The sequence below is a fragment of the Ranitomeya imitator genome, chromosome 4 (genome assembly GCF_032444005.1).
Source record: "Ranitomeya imitator isolate aRanImi1 chromosome 4, aRanImi1.pri, whole genome shotgun sequence".
NCBI lineage: Eukaryota > Metazoa > Chordata > Amphibia > Anura > Dendrobatidae > Ranitomeya > Ranitomeya imitator.
This window is the reverse complement of record NC_091285.1, coordinates 274,531,125-274,549,478: the sequence shown is the minus strand read 5'-3', so window position 1 is coordinate 274,549,478 and position 18,354 is coordinate 274,531,125. Positions and strand designations below refer to the sequence as shown.

Here is an 18,354-nt window from a genome sequence, read left to right as displayed (position 1 = left end):
GGCAGGCAATGTTCAGTTCTACCAATATTCCCAAAAAGTATTCGAGTACTTAAAAGCTATGTTTATTTTCCTATGTGAAAAAATGCTGCTTTTTTTCCTGCAGTTTTTTTTCTAAAATACGGTACGCAAAAGTAATCTGCCATGATTGTTGCTATTTTTTAATGTTCCCCTTTTTTCTGAATTTGGTACAGATTTGAAGCTGTGTTTTTCTTATGCATTTACTTACAAACGCAACCACGTTTTCTACATGCATTATTTTTTTAGGTTTCTTCAGGGAAGCCTACAGGGAAAAATGCACCAAAAAAACCACAAAGTTCAATAGTGTCCAATATCGGAGGAAACTCGTGGTTCGTGAAAAAAGTGGAACACGTGCACGGCCTCATAGCATAATATTGAGCACTATTTGATGTTTTGAAGGCTCACACGCAGACCGAAACTATGATCATCTGCACAAACCCTAAGGCTAATGTACAGCACTGTGCTCTAGGAACAAAGTTAGTAAATATTTCATGGTGCTTGTAGTCATTTATAACATGTTATTTGTTGCTGTTACGATGTTGCAGCATTATTAGTTATTATCTACAAACCTATAAATAAATCCAACAAACAAGTTTTTACGATACATATTACATTAAAAAAAGTCTGGAAAGTAGACCAATACCTGGTAATGTAAATAAAAAAAACAAAACAGAAAAAATATTAGCTAGATTAAATCGATAAAATAACGACCATTAAAACAGGTATACTCCAAAATACGGCTATATACAAAAAAACACAAGGAGTACAAAAATACCCCGATAAAATATATTAATATTTTATTATTTATTTCTAAATAATCAAATTTTAAAAAAAAAACTATAAAAATTGAAAAATTGGACAATAGTAATTACAGTGAAGAGCAAAGACAAAAGTCTAACACTAATACAAATGTATATGGACTGGGAATACAGAGACCATAATACACTCCATGATGCAATATTATACTATAGGTGTATCCATATAGCAGCACTATCACAATACTGGGAAAATAAGATAGATATAATACTACTAGATGGTGGCCCGATTCTAACGCATCGGGTATTCTAGAATATGTATGAATGTATATAGCAGCCACATAGTATATAGCACAGGCCACATAGTATATAGGAGTACTATGTGGCTGCTATATACATACATATTGTAGAATACCCGATGCGTTAATATAGGCCACGCAGTAAATAAAACAGCCCACGTATTATATAACACAGCCCACACAGTATATAGCAGCCACACAGTATATAGCAGCCATGCAGTATATAGCAGCCACGCAGTATATAACACAGCCCACGTAGTATGTAACACTGGCCACGTAATATATAACACAGCCCACGTAATATATAGCACAGCCCACATAGTATCTAACAGTGGCCACGTAGTATATAGCACACAGTATAGAACACAGCCACGTAGTATATAACACTGCCCACGTAGTATATAGCAGCCATGTAGTATATAACGCAGCCCACACAGTACATAACACAACCCACATAGTATCTAACACTGGCCAGGTAGTATATAGCAGCCACGCGGTATCTAACACAGCCCACGTAGTATACAGCAGTGTGGGCACCATATCCCTGTTAAAAAAAAAATAATTAAAATAAAAAATAGTTATATACTCACCCGCCGGGATCCAGCGTAGATCCAGTGAACCTCTGGTGATGCGCGCGCAGCTGCCGCCATCTTTCGTTCCCAGGATGCATTGCGAAATTACCCAGATTACTTAGCGGTCTCGTGAGACCCCTAAGTGTTCTGGGTAATTTCGCAATGCATCTCTGGGAACGGAGTCAGGCGCGAGCGCATTGTCAGACTACGGAAGGTGAGAATAGCAGGTTTTTGGTTTTTTTTTTAAATTATTTTTAACATTAGATCTTTTTACTATTGATGCTGCATAGGCAGTATCAATAGTAAAAACTTGGTCACACAGGGTTAATAGCGGCGGTAACGGAGTGAGTTACCCGCGGCATAACGCGGTCTGTTACCGCTGGCATTAACCTCGTGTGAGCGGTGACTGGAGGGGAGTATGGAGCGGGCACTGACTGCGGGGAGTATGGAGCGGGCGCCGGGCACTGACTGCAGGAAAGTAGGGAGGGACTAATCGGACTGTGGCCGTCGCTGATTGGTCCCGGCAGCCATGACAGGCAGCTGGCGAGACCAATCAGCGACTTGGATTTCCATGACAGACAGAGGCCGCGACCAATGAATATCTGTGACAGACAGAAAGACAGACAGAAAGATGGAAGTGACCCATAGACAATTATATAGTAGATGGGTTTAAATGGGATAAAAAAATGTATCGCTATCACGGCTGTGACACCATAAACCCCAAAATATATATATAAAATATAAATCTAGCACTAAAAAGACGGTCTCACCCAAATCAGTCCTTAGAAGTAGTCAGACCAAGCAGCCCCGACGCGCGTTTCGCGTGGGCTTTCTCAAGGGGCTGTGCACAAAGCTGTATGCTGGTCCTCATATATATACCCCACACAGCTGTTCCCAATGCAGATAAAGTAAACGGCGCATGTAAATGAGGCACGCTCATCGAGAAAATATATTTTGGGTGTTTATGGTGTTACAGCCGTGATAGCAATACGTTTTTTATCATAATTAAACCCATAGTGTTATATCTATCTTATTTTCCTAGTATTGTGATAGTGCTGCTATATGGATACATCTATAGTATAATACGGCGTCATGGAGTGTGTTATGGTCTCTGTATTCCCGGTCCGTATACATTTGTATTAGTGTCAGACTTTTGTCTTTGCTCTTCACTGTAATTTCTATTGTCCATTTTTTCAATTTTTATAGTATTTTTTTTAATTTTATTATTTATAAATAAATAATAAAATATTAATATATTTTATATGGGTATTTTTGTAATACCTGGTAATGGCAGACAAGAACTTGAGTCATTATTTATATATGAGTGAGGAGTGGTAACCCAACACCTACAGCGCTGATTCAGTTAATTCTTAAAATGCTTGTTAAAATATTAATTTATGAATGATATGTTCATTATGAGCTTAATTTAGTTGCTTGGATTATAGTTGTAGATTTATTGCTGGGAACATTTCAGATGTTGCTAATTCAAATTTGGTAAAAAGAAACCAGAAGGAAATGAACTGGAGTATAAGCCGGTATACATGCAACGTATAGGAGCATGTTCACACTGGCCGTTAAACAGACAAAACCTAAAAAAGGAACAGAAATTAACATATTACCTGCTGTAAGAAAGTAAAAAGCAATAGTGTGTATAAATAACATAGGGTACATAGTAAACACTATTTTTGATTAAAAAAAAATTAAAAGCCATCCCACCAGCGCCAAGGTGTGCCCAATTAGGATGGTCCTAAACTCTAGTTAAACCTTACAATGTGTTCAGAATGGCATAATACAGTATATTCAATGCTGTTATTTGGACACTATCAACCGTATGGAACTGGACACTTCCAGCAACATAGTAACTGATCTCGCATAATAAAAATTATCAATTGGAAGAAAATGATGAGATCCATTGGAATGTGAAAACATCAATCTTTATTGTTAAAATTAAAATAAATACCAAAGCAGGAAATGCCTCAAAAAGGGGTCAATACATAAATCCTAGTATAAAATCTGCAACCTTTAGTAGAGGGGTACCAAATGTGTATTCAAACACCTCCCCCCAAAAAAGGTACATGCTGTTGTTTCAATACAATGAATGTTTAGGCAGGTGATTAAGGCAATAGGTCTACTGCTCCCATGCATCCAGGTCCAACACAGCCCCCAGCACTGATTAGCAGCTTACTATCACTGTATAATGGTAAGTTTTGTAAAGCATGTACATCACATAGGAGACACTGGTACTGCTGTATATACTTCACACAGGAGATGTTGGGCATATAGATCACAGGAGACGCTGGAGGCATATACATCACTGAGAAGGGCTGGGGGGCATAGACATCACTGGGGTGGGTTGAGAGGGCATAGACATCAATGGAAAAGGCTGAGGGTCATAGATATCATTGGGGTCGGTTAAGTGCATAGACATCACTGGAGAGGGCATAAACATCAGTGGAGGGGGCTGGGGGGCATATTCCTCACTAGGGAGGGCTGTGGTGCATAGATATCACTGGGGAGGGCTGGGGGGTGTAGACATCACTGGGGAGGGCTGTGGTGTATACATATCACTGAGGAGGACTTTGGAGCATAGACATCACTGAAGAGGGCTGGGGGAATAGACATAATTGAGAAGGGCTGGGGGCATAGATATCACTGGGGAGAGTAGAGGCGCGTTTATATCACTAGGGAGGGCTGGGGGCATACACATCACTGTGGAGGCTAGGGGACATATACATCAGTGGGGAGGGATGGAGAGCATATACATTACTGAGGAGTGCTGTGGGGCATATAAATAACTGGGGAGGCTGGGAGGCATATACATTACTGAGGAGGACTAGGGGCAGATACATCATTGGATAGGGCTGGGGACATAGACATCACTGTGGAGGGCTGGGGGCCATGTACATCACTTGGTAGGGATGGGGGCATAGACATCACTGAGGTGGGCTTTGGGGCATAGACATCACTGAAGAGGGCTGGGGGAATAGACATCATTGAGGAGGGCTTGCGGCATAGATATCAATGGAGGGTAATAGATATCACCGGAGAGGGCTGGAGGGGCATAGACATCACTGGGAAGGACTGGGGGCATAGACAACACTAGAGAGGGCTGGAGGCATAGACATCACTGGGGAGACTAGGGGGGCATAGGCATCACTGGGGAAGCTGGGGGCATATACATCACTGAAGAAGGTTGGGAGGCATGCACATTACTGGGGAGTGCTGGGGCATAGACATTGCAGGAGAAGGCTGGGGGTCATATACATCACTAGGGAGTCCTGGGGCATAGACATCACTGGGGAGTGCTGGGGGTCATATACATAAATGGGGGTCTGGAGGCATAGATATCACTGGAGAGAGCTGGGGCATACACATCAAGAAGGCGAGATTGGGGGAATAGACATCACTTAAGGAGGGCTGGGAGGCATAGACATAACTATGGAGGTCTAGGGGACATATACATCACTGGAGAGGCCAGGGACATAGACATCACTGGGAAGGAATGGGTGCATATACATTAGTGGGGAAGGTGGGGCTGCAGCTGCTCTCCTTATCTGTGGGACGGGAGTGAATTGCATGCTAACTCCACCAACAAAGTACGTCCTCACGCTGGCACTGGCCATTGGGAGAACGTAATCCATCAATGCATGCCCATGCAATGTTCAGCAGTTCAACTGGGGGTTTAAAGGGTCAGCAGCTAGCAAAATGCGACTGCTGGTCCAAGCACTTCAGTCCCTGGGAATCTAACCAGGGGCCACAGAAAAGGTCATTGGTACGAGGGCTGGAGGTTCCCAACCCCTGATGTATAATGTCCCCAAAAGGCCGCTAATCGCGTAGGTAGGTTAGCTTTCTGAGTTATGCTACATCTAAAAACTCTGCTGCAGTTGGTCAACTCAGTAATATATACGGTTGGAATAAGGTTATCTTTTCCTACATTATGCTGCTCTAAGGTGAGGTAGCAAAAACCTGGTACCTATCATGATTCCTTCTATGTGAGTATCTGGAGGCAGTGAATTACTGCTCTGTCATCCAATCTGGGAATGGGGCATGCTGAGCTGTCAGTGCCTGGAGTGACAGTTTAGCTGTCCAATCAGGACCATGGTGTGACGGGGTTCATCCATGTGTCTTTTGCCCAGAATAATTACCTGGCTATTTAACCAGCTCTCTGACTTTGATTGCTGCCAGTTGTAACTTTGCTCATGAGGTCTGTGCTTGATCTGTACTCCTTGTCTGGAATTCTGATCTTTGCTGCTCGACCTAGGATTTGTCTTGACCATCCATTTGCCTTGCCCTTTTGTCGTGATCTGCTACCTTCTTGGAATATTGACCTCAGTCTGTTTCCTGTCTATGCCTTCCTCCCTCCCCTCTGTCTATGACGTACTCTCGCCTTTTTGACCTTGGACCTCTTGACTACCCAGCCTCAATCCATGAGTAGTGATTAGCGTCACAGTGACAGATTCCCTTTAAGAAAAACATATGGATTTGACAGGCAATCTACCTTATGTGTGTATTTTTATCATAACAGACTTAACCAGTTAGTCGGGCTATGGGATATGCTTCCAAATGTCTATTGTAGCAAACAGGAAGCGGCACATATTTTAAAGGGGTTGGCCACCTTTGGGGCAATTTTTTTATTTAAATTATATACATGTATCTTGGGCTAAAAATAACTTTTGCTACTTGGTTTCATTAGAAATTGTGCACCGTTTTGCTTTTACAGGCTCTTTGTTTCTCTGTACATTCAACGTCAATGTAGTCTTTGGCCATAAATCAGCTGAGAGGAGCTCAGGAAAATAAAGATAAAATGAGTTACAAATTTTTTTGTTAGACTGTCAGAACGAGCTCAATTATGGATTCTTAAATAAAGAGGTCGGGCACTTTTAATGTTAGTGCAGCTTTCCTCAAGCACTTTTGTCTAAAAAAATGACTGCTGGTGGACGAACATGTGTTAGACCAGTGCGTCAGCCTCATCCAATAGAAGTGCAGCCACAAACTAAATTAGAGTTGAATGTACAGGGAAACAAAAAGCCTGTAAAAGCCAAATAGAGCAACATTTGTAACGAAACCCAATTGCAAAATGCCTCAAATTCTGGTCATCCCCTTTACAATGTGAAAAAAAAGTTAGAGTTCAAAATAATTCAACTCAAGAAGGAAGAAATTTGGCTATTCAGCACCACTTACAGGAAGCTGTCTCAAGAGCCAGCCCATTAGAGAACCTCAAAAATTAACTAGGGATATCTACAAATCACTGATTTTGATTTAAATGGCTTCATTTACAATAATTGTTGTCAAATAATGTATGTGATATAGTACTATATATATACTACACTGTGCCAACATTTCAATAAAGCTACATACAGTTATATGAAAAAGTTTGGGCACCCCTATTAATCTTAAGCTTAATGTTTTATAAAAATTGTTTTTTTTGCAACAGCTATTTCAGTTTCATATATCTAATAACTGTTGGACACAGTAATGTTTCTGCCTTGAAATGAGGTTTATTGTACTAACAGAAAATGTGCAATCTGCATTCAAACAAAATTTGCCATACAGTGATCACCAGTGACATTATACACAAGAGCTCTGTATATAGTGTAAGATTAAAGGTAATAGAGTGATATCCAGTGACATTATTCACAGGAGCTCTGCATATAGTGTAAGTGTAAAGGTAATACAGTGATCACTGGTGACATTACACACAGGAGCCCTGTATATAGGGTCCGTGTACAGGTAATACAGTGATAACCGGTCACATTATTTACAGGAGTTATGTATATATTATAAGTACCGGTTTTGTGCAGGTAATACACTGACTCATTAGTGACATCTCTAGTTGAAGTCCTTCATCTTCGCTTTTCTTCTTCATCCAGTGCAGACTGCCATCAGTTCTTCCTGCCAGGACTCGTCAGTGCAGAAAATAGCATGCAGTTATCTAGAGCACTAACATAGTAACATAGTTAGGCCGAAAAAAGACATTTGTCCATCCAGTTCAGCCTATATTCCATCATAATAAATCCCCAGATCTACGTCCTTCTACAGAACCTAATAATTGTATGATACAATATTGTCTGCTCCAGGAAGACATCCAGGCCTCTCTTGAACCCCTCGACTGAGTTCGCCATCACCACCTCCTCAGGCAAGCAATTCCAGATTCTCACCGCCCTAACAGTAAAGAATCCTCTTCTATGTTGGTGGAAAAACCTTCTATTCTCCAGACGCAAAGAATGCCCCTTGTGCCCGTCACCTTCCTTGGTATAAACAGATCCTCAGCGAGATATTTGTATTGTCCCCCTATATACTTATACATGGTTATTAGATCGCCCCTCAGTCGTCTTTTTTCTTGACTAAATAATCCTAATTTCGCTAATCTATCTGGGTATTGTAGTTCTCCCATCCCCTTTATTAATTTTGTTGCCCTCCTTTGTACTCTCTCTAGTTCCATTATATCCTTCCTGAGCACCGGTGCCCAAAACTGGACACAGTACTCCATGTGCGGTCTAACTAGGGATTTGTACAGAGGCAGTATAATGCTCTCATCATGTGTATCCAGACCTCTCTTAATGCACCCCATGATCCTGTTTGCCTTGGCAGCTGCTGCCTGGCACTGGCTGCTCCAGGTAAGTTTATCATTAACTAGGATCCCCAAGTCCTTCTCCCTGTCAGATTTACCCAGTGGTTTCCCGTTCAGTGTGTAATGGTGATATTGATTCCTTCTTCCCATGTGTATAACCTTACATTTATCATTGTTAAACCTCATCTGCCACCTTTCAGCCCAAGTTTCCAACTTATCCAGATCCATCTGTAGCAGAATACTATCTTCTCTTGTATTAACTGCTTTACATAGTTTTGTATCATCTGCAAATATCGATATTTTACTGTGTAAACCTTCTACCAGATCATTAATGAATATGTTGAAGAGAACAGGTCCCAATACCGACCCCTGCGGTACCCCACTACTTCCAGAGGACCTTCCTCACTTTTTTCCCAACGTCTAAACTATGTAGCTGAATACAGACGTGCCCCCACCATTAATATTTAATTAGTTATTATGCAACCCACCATTCCAAATATAAATTGTAATGCGCCACTGTGCCCCCACTAAATGTAAACAGCCACTTTTCCCACAAAATAAATATATAGATTAATTAACACGTTACTCTTTCCCCCAATATATTACAAGTCACACTCCTGCATCCTCAACGCCCCCTACTCTGTACCTCCCGCTTGCCCGATTCATTATATTGACATGTCCCCCTCCGCCGCTATTCATTATGTCATGTCCTCTCTCTCTCCTACCGCCACCTTCAATTCAACAGCATTTGGTCTCCCTCATCCTCAATATAGCATGATTTACTGTCCCCCCATTCCCCTGTCTCAATTCATCATTATTTGCTTTACCCACAATCCACCCTTAATTCATTCACGTATGTGCTGTCATCAACGTGTCACAGAAGAGGTAGAGACACTCCTTTGAATCTGCACCACTATTCTGTGGAGCTTCAGGAAGGCTACCTGTGCCGAGATGTGCACCACTGATGGCACAATCCTTCATTATACTCTGGATCCGGGCCCCTTCTTTATTTCTGCTCACCGGGCCCCATACAACAGTAAGGACAGTAAAGCCCTGATGGCGAGCGACCCTGGGAACCAGTATGAGAGATCCAAAGGTGTCTTTTCAGCTAATGAGTTCCTCGGGCAGTACCTGTTTTGCTTTGTCCACTGTGAGGCAGTGACTGGTGTTACATGTAGGGGTCACTGTATGTTCCCCCCAGGATGCACATGGAGGCGCATTGAGGCCATGGGAGTGCATTGCAGTCACAGGCGTAGCTGTGATTCCAATGCGGAATAAAAGTAAGTATTAGTCCTGGACAAGCTATTTGTCCAGGGCAGATTTAAGAAAACCTGCTGAGCCTTAGTGTTTTGAAACGAACTACAGGATGGTAGTCGTGCAGTCCATTTCATTCCTGGCTGGGTTTCCATGTGGCTGAAGGCCACACATTCAAGTTAAAAACCCTGCAGTATAGGGTTTGGGTGTGTCAGGTTCAGAGTCAGTGTCAGTCTGTGTTTGCTAGAGTGCAGAGAAGTCAGCTCTGCAGAGCTTCACCTGTGTGAGGCAACACAGGCAAGCGGAACCAAATAGCCAAGGCAGCTGAGAGGCCTGGAACCCAAAGCCTACACAGCGGTGCAGTCTCGACCAACTGGTCTTGGAGGTGGACTGGCATGTTTATCATCTTGAAACTGGAGGATAGGGTTCCCAGCTGCGATCCGGAGGATATTGTGTACTGTGTAGTGCTGTAAGTTGGACATTAATGCTATGAGTTGAATAGAAGAGACTTTTGTGTTGGAACTTTGCTGGGTCGCTGCCTCATCACTGCATAGGGTGCTACCGCTGCACTACACAATGGACATGCATGAAAGTTCTCCTGCTCAGCCGAACATTTATGACAGTTTTGATGATGGCTGATCTCCCAATAGAACAAAAATTGCCCAATCTTTTAGTTTCCCAATATATTACACATTAGTTGGTAATCTAGTGCTGCCAAAATTGACAAGCTCAGACAACTTTAATGGAAATTATATTGATGCCTAAAGCTTTGCCTCGGTGCCCCTATGTATTGATTTACTTGCACTGGCAGTCTAGGGTAAGCTCTCAATTCTCTTCTAGTAAACTATGGTTACATTATTATCATTACTACTATAAAAAATGTTAAATATTTTATATTTCTAATATGTTTTTATGTACTGTTTTCTGTAGGTAGAGATCTTTGGGTTTTGGTTGTGGGGAAATACCCAAATAAGCATACAATTGGAATTCCCGAATTTAAGTATGTTGCAAATATGCATGGAAATGAGGTATGTGTCTTCTGTAAAGATCTTATAATCTATAAATAACTGCTTTCACTTTTAAATTCATTATACTAGATAAGTGATGAAAATTCTGACTCGGTGAATAATTAAATTAATAAACAGAAATATATTAATATTTCATTGCATTTGTTGCCGAGGAAGCTGCTGGTTAGTAACAGTAGTGTTAGTTACAGTAGATCACAAGGGCGTCTTTTTCAAGTTAGCTAGGCTACTATCTAGTAACAGTGACATCTAATGGAAAGCTGGTAGAACACACTGTATATCTTTACATAACGGTAGAATGTCACATACTAATGCATTAAGCTAATAGTAGTACATCATATATTAAAACAAATAGGTAGATACTGGATTTTCACAATGAAAGTCAGTGGCAAGAAAGAACGCACTATTAACGCTAATTTAGTATTGGCAGCATGCATTGCATAAAAATCATAAGTTTATTGTTATATATGTAAAGTTAAAAAAAGTACTTATACAGATTTTACAGCATTACAATATCTGTTACCAGATGTGCAACTGCATCTTTTCTGTATTGATATCTGAAGTTGTCATATAGATGCCTAACATTATTGCATCCATTAAGTCATAATTTTTCACATACCTGTAAAATGAAAATGTGACACTTTCTAGTAAACTCTGAGTTTCAATTTCATACCATTTCCGCATAATCTCCCTATATACAATATGAGCCCCCACATTACACCCTATATACAGTATGAGCCCCAACATAGACCCCTGTATACAGTATGAGCCCCCACATAACAAAATATATAAATGTGAGCCTCCATATAGCCCCCTATATATAGTTTAAGCCCCCACATAGCCCCTATATACAATGTGAGTCCCTACATATTCTCTCTATATGCAATATGAGCCCTCATATAGCCCCCCATATACATTGTGAGCCCCCATATAGCCTCTCTATATACAATAAAACCCTCACATTGCTCCCTATATACAATTTGAGCCCACACATAGCCTCCTATATACAGTACGATTCCTTACATTATGCCCTTATACACAGTATGAATATGAAATTAAGCTGGGGCATACACCCAAATTTGGTGTAGTGGTTGGGTTACTGGTTGGGTGAAGCCATTTATTGTCAAACTACTGTTTTCTCTTTTTAAATCATAGTGACAACCCAAAACATCCAAATGACCCTGATCAAAAGTTTACATACCCCATTTCTTAATACCGTGTATCAGGGTCGTCATCAGGGCATTACTGCCCTTACTGCTGTATGGGGCCCGATGACCAGCGGCACACAGGGGGGCCCCCGCCTCTTGTGCTACTGCTCATGGGGCCCCATCCTGCACTAATGTGCTGTGTGCTGTGGGCCTGCGGTGCACACATCGGCGCTGGGCCCGGGAGCTTTCTCAGAGCTGTGCACGGCCATCTTACCTTGACAGCTGCGCCGCTCTGACTCCATTCTAGCTGCCTCAGTAGTGAATGTGCTAGAATGTATGGGCTCCTTTCAGGTCCTGTTAGCAGCCCATACATTCTAGCTGATTCCCTGCTGAGAATGATACAATGTATGGGCTACTTCCAGGTATAGCATCTACCCTGACAAGAAGGGTATGTGCACACGATGCAGATTTAGTGCAGAACTGCAGCAGATTTTTCTGCAGCAGAAACGCTGCAGAACTGCACTGTGATTACAGTACAATGTAAATCAATGTGAAAAAAAAAGCTGTGCAGAAAAATCTGTGCAGAAACGCTACAGATTTCAAAGAAGTGCACGTTCTGCAGCGTTTCTGCACCCCTCCATTATAGAAATCCATTGGTAAAATCTGCACAAAAAACGCACAAAAAACGCATAAAAACGCATTAAAAATGCACCTGCGGATTCTGCCAGGAGATGCAGATTTTATGCAGAAAATTCTGCACCAAATCTGCATCGTGTGCACACAGCCGAAGAGGAGCTGTGCCTGCTGGGGATCTCTTGTGAGGTAAGTATGAAATTTTTTTCTTTATAAAGTGAATTAAATGGGTGAGGGGGGCTGCAAATGATGGAGGGGGTGCTGCAAATGATGGAGGAGGGAGGCTGCAAATGATGGAGGGTGCTGCAAATGTTGGAGGAGGGGGGCTGCAAATGATGGAGGTAATGCTGCAAATGATGGGGATGCTGCAAATGATTGAGGGGGCTGCAAATGATGGAGGGAGGGGGTGCTGCAAATGATGGAAGAGAGGCTGCAAATGATGGAGGGGGGTGCTGCAAATAATGCACTGAAATGATGTCATCGCGTCACCTGTCTCACATGCAGATTGGTAGAAGAAGAAGCTGGCAGTCCCTCCTCCACCAATGTATTCACCGCTGTCTGCATCTGCTGCAGAGAGCGGTGACAGCAAGTAGCGTGAGTGGGCGGTCAGCAGAGAGCACGGTACGGCCCGTGGGCCCTTGTTTTTGGCTCCTCAGCTGTCTTACAGAACAAATGGAAAGGAGTTAATTTGATAACATAACCCCTTTATGGGAGAGTCAACTTTCCTAGTCTTCATGGTCAAACTCCCACAAATCATATCTTTATGCATATCCTACCCATATGCACCAATTGTGTGAAGTAGAAAACCTTTTTATAAAATTTTATTTTAAATGGCATCAATTGGTCGAAATAAGTAAATAAAGTGATATTGGATTTTAAAATATATGCTCTTGTCTTGTTTAATCTAGCCAGTGGGGAGAGAGATACTTCTCCATCTGATTGACTACCTCCTGACAAATTATCAAAATGATGACAATATTACACAATTGATAACCAATACCAGAATACATATTATGCCATCAATGAACCCAGATGGCTTTGAAGCTTCAACGGTTCTTGACTGTGACTCTACTAATGGCAGGCAAGTAACCCAAACATTTTAGTGTTTAAAAAGTAACCGCCATTTACATTTTTATTTCATACATCAATAGTAAACATGAAAATGAAAAACTTGTAATAGATCTTATCAGAGAAATCTGCTTCTTTCTCCTCCTGGACTGATCTTTCACTTTCAAAATTCTCAATTCGTGTGTAAAATCTGTATTCAGTTGCTTTGTTCATTGTTGCCACAATCCATTGTACTTCATACCCACCTTTTTTGTTTTCCTTGTTTGGATCTCTTTTTATTCCATGTTTTTTAATGTTTTTGCAAGATGTACAACAAATAATTGTAGTGTAGTAGAGAGAAAAATCGATGTGAATACTTTTGGGCATCAAAAATCACAAAAGTATTCTTGGAGTGATGCCTTTATTGGCTAACCAGAAAAAATATACTTGCGAGCTTTCAGATCACAGAGGCTCCTTCTTCAGGCAGGTTTACAAATTAATAAATAAGACAAGAGCATAACATTTAAAAGGGTTGCCCACTACTAAGACAACCCCCCTCGGACCCCACCCTGGGCCCTAATAAAGCAAAAAAGCCCATACACACCACCTGTGTTTCACCGCTCCCGCGGCATGGGCATTTGCACTCGGCCGCGGCGCTGGCGTCACTGTCCATGCGTTCGTGTCAGTTGAACTTGAAGAGGAACTCAGATCAGCTGCAGCCCAAACTTCCTCTTCATATTCGGTTTGACGGGGGTCCGGGACGGTGACGCCACGCTGGCTGAGCTCCCAGGTCACGTGTCGCGGTAGCCGTGTGGTCATTTTTGGGCACAAAAAGTCTTTACAATGGTTTTGGAATAAAGATTTATTATATATTTTTTTTTTTTCTTTCCTCGCATTTTCTCTATATTAATGCCTTAGGACAGTATACTTTGCTGTTTGTCTGCTTTATTGGTTAGGTATTTAGTGAAGTCAGATTTTTACATTACTGTGATAGGAGATGGCAGCTACTGCGGATACGATTCTATGTTCTCAGTAATGTAATAATATGTCTTCACCGACTACAGATTTTACTCAAGTGAAAGAACAGTCCAGGAGGAGAAAGAAGTAGATTTCTCTGATATGTTACAGTTTCCTATTTTCATGTGTACTAATAATTTATAAAATTAAAAACAACTGTTTCACATTAAATATACGTTTAAATTAAAGATAATTATTTCTATTATTTATAGTGTATACCATGAAGGATTTGTGGGGAGTAAAATTACATAACACTGATGTAAATAGAAGTATATAATAAATAGCTCGGTTCTACCAATATTTCAATAATTAGTAAATCAAAGATTGTAGAAAAATACAGCAGTGTTAAATTCTGACAATACAGCTAAGTTATCTAGTTATGGTTGTCAAATAACTCCTGTACCCCGTCTCTCTAGTTTAACCAAGGTGCATCTATAGGCTGTCTACAACTTTTATATACTTGATGAAGTGAGCATGGACAAAGCTAGGTAGAGCTGGTGGGGCATATCCCGGGTACCCCGAGTGGAGCCGAGGAGCCACCCGACCTTGGCTAGCACATTTCTAGATCTGAGATAATAATACATCTCAAATGACTTTAAATATTCAAGATATTTGACTGGCATACCCACAGGCCATAAATGTTTAATAGGAAAGTATCCAACTTCTCAGACCTGTACCTATGAAGAAAAATGAAATAGCCAAGCAAAAATACCTAATTCATTTTGTACCTCCCTTAAAGCACCACTCCAGCATTTGTTTTTATTGCACCGCTAGAGTGGTGCTTAAAATGTCATTCCCCTGCACCCGTTCATATTCTCACCTGCCGCCGCTTTCATCTTTTTCCAGTGTCGCTCATCAGCGAAAAGTGACCTGTCGGCAGCTCCAGTGTTTCATGGAGCATGATTGAACTCACTTTTCAGTACATCTCAGAGCCTCTTTCTGGTCTGGTTCTGGGTCTCATAGACTTGCATTGAGGGCTTGTGACTAGTGATGAGCGAGTATACTCGTTACTCAAGATTTCCCGAGCATGCTCGAGTGGTCTCCGAGTATTTGGGCATGCTCGGAGATTTAGTTTGTGTCGCCGCAACTGCATGATTTGTGGCAGAGGCGTATCTAGGGTTTCTGGCACCCGGGGCAAGAATTCATTTTGGCGCCCCCCCCCCCCCAGCACATATGCGATTTGCGCACTTAGTCATGTACCCACAAGCTCCTCTCCCTAATGCTCTCAATGTTCAGTGAAAAACTGAGAAGCAGAAGAAAAGCTCGTTGTCACCAGACCATAAGTGTGAAAGTCACATATGAGTGAGGTGTCCATGTGACGACTACTGGAACCTGCTGACCTGAATCCTGACATCGCAGACTTCTGAATTCTCACAACGAATGCACTGGACACTTTTAGGATTCTCCCTTGCTGGTGGACGGTCATGTCAGTACAAGCATGTGATTTGTATAATTCTGAACACATTCCGACTAGACGTGCCCGGCCTCGCTCAGTTCATTTTCATAGACGGAGGCCACACATGTCTAGTCAGCACGTGACCACATGTATGTAAATTGCCAGCACGAGAGAATCCTGACAGCGTGCAATAAGCACTGTGAGAACTCAGAAGTCTGCAGTCACGAAGAATGACTGCAGACTCATTACAAACCTGGACATCCCCTTTAATGCTCCTAACATAAATAAAAACATGAGAGTTAGTCAGTATCGCAATTAACATTTACATCCAGGTACCTTATAGATGATGTCGTCTCTGGAGTCGTTCTTCTTTTCTTCATCTTCACGATGCCCTTAAAGATACAAGTGTCATTATAATGCTCCTGAATGAAAAATTGCCCCTCACTATATTGTCTTCACAAAATATGACCCCCACACTGTCCCTCTTATGGTACATGCTCTTCACACTGACCTCTCCTTTCCATACCGGTCCCCTCTTCACACTGTCCTCTCACACTGTGTCCCCCATATAGGGCCCAGTATTTATACTGTACTCTCTCATCACACTCCCCCTCCTTGGTATACTGTCCCCTCCTGGCTGTGCCCTTACACTGCCCCCATGCTACGAACCCACTACTCAGTTTCTATTCTGTGCCCCATCACCCCCTTTGCTGTTCATTTTGTGTCCTCAAATCTCCCATCTCCACTCCAATTCAACCCCACACAATAAATCCCCCCATTACCCACACAGCCCCTCATCACCCCCATCTCCTGATCCCCCACACAGCCCCTCATCAACCCCATCTCCCCCTCATCACCCCTACACAGTCCCTCATCATCCTCCCATTCCCCACAGGCCCTCATCATTCCCCAAAAAGGCCCTCATCACCCCGCTTCTCCACAGAGCCCCTCATCATCCCCCCATTCCCCACAGGCCCTCATTATCACCCACACAGCCTCTCATCCCCCATTCCCCACACAGCCCATCACCCCCATACAGCCCCTCATCACCCCCCTTCTCCCCCAAAGCCCCTCATCACCCCCCTTCTCCCACACAGCCCCTCATCATTCCTTCTTTTTCCACACTGCCCCTCATCATGCTCCATTCCCCACACAGCCCCTCATCATCCACTTCACAGCCCATCACCATTCCCCACACAGCTTCTCATCATCCACTACACAGCCCCTCATCATTATCCCTCCATTCCCCACAGCCTCTCATCATCCACTACACAGCCCCTCATCATTATCCCTCCATTCCCCACAGCGTCTCATCATCCACTACACAGCCCCTCATCATTATCCCTCCATTCCCCACAGCGTCTCATCATCAACTACACAGCCCCTCATCATTATCCCTCCATTCCCCAGACAGCTTCTCATCATCCACTACACAGCCCCTCATCATTATCCCTCCATTCCCCACAGCCTCTCATCATCCACTACACAGCCCCTCATCATTATCCCTCCATTCCCCACAGCGTCTCATCATCCACTACACAGCCCCTCATCATTATCCCTCCATTCCCCACAGCTTCTCATCATCCACTACACAGCCCCTCATCATTATCCCTCCAATCCCCACAGCTTCTCATCATCCACTACACAGCCCCTCATCATTATCCCTCCATTCCCCACAGCTTCTCATCATCCACTACACAGCCCCTCATCATTATCCCTCCAATCCCCATAGCGTCTCATCATCCACTACACAGCCCCTCATCATTATCCCTCCATTCCCCACAGCCTCTCATCATCCACTACACAGCCCCTCATCATTATCCCTCCATTCCCCACAGCTTCTCATCATCCACTACACAGCCCCTCATCATTATCCCTCCAATCCCCACAGCTTCTCATCATCCACTACACAGCCCCTCATCATTATCCCTCCAATCCCCACAGCTTCTCATCATCCACTACACAGCCCCTCATCATTATCCCTCCAATCCCCACACACTTCGGTAATCTCCTCACATGGCTGCATGCTGCAGACCCTCAGTCCTCCTCACGACTCCAGCAGCTTCCTGGTTCCTGCTATCTGTCTTCACTGGACTGAAGGAGGCCCCGCCCCTTCCGGTGACATCTTACCTCAGCTCCATTCTAGACAGGCACTGCAGTCAGATGTTCAATTGTACTCATGTCCGTAAGATACGAGTACAATTGAACACTGGGAGCCGCGCGCTGCAGCGTCTCTGTGCCGGATGTCAGCTTGACAGTCCGACATAGAGAACAGCTGACTCCGAGTGCAGGGGCGGCAGAATGCAGCTGCCAGGGGAGACATTTGGCGGCCCAACTGCGCCCCCCTGCCAGCTGCGCCCGGGGCACATGCCCCGGCTGCCCCCCCCTAGATACGCCACTGATTTGTGGCTGCTAGACAGCCTGAATACATGTGGGGATTCCCTAACAAACAGGCAATCCCTGCACGTACTCAGGCTGTCTAGCAGCCATAAATTATATAGCTGCGGTCACACAAACTAAATCTCTGAGCATGCCCAAATACTCGGAGACCACTCGAGCATGCTCGGGAAATCTCGATTAATGAGTATACTCATCACTGCTTGTGGCTAGTGACGGGCG

General features: G+C 43.1%; 1 protein-coding gene across 1 annotated transcript in view; it reads left to right on the top strand.

Annotated features, from left to right (window-relative positions):
• The window catches only part of CPM (carboxypeptidase M), a 158,917-nt gene that overhangs the window by 115,560 nt on the left and 25,003 nt on the right, over nt 1–18,354 (top strand). Inside the window, exons 3-4 of the mRNA XM_069764631.1 lie at nt 10,400–10,497; nt 13,184–13,356. Coding sequence (XP_069620732.1) covers nt 10,400–10,497; nt 13,184–13,356 — 271 coding nt within the window. The remainder of the gene's footprint in view (nt 1–10,399; nt 10,498–13,183; nt 13,357–18,354) is intronic.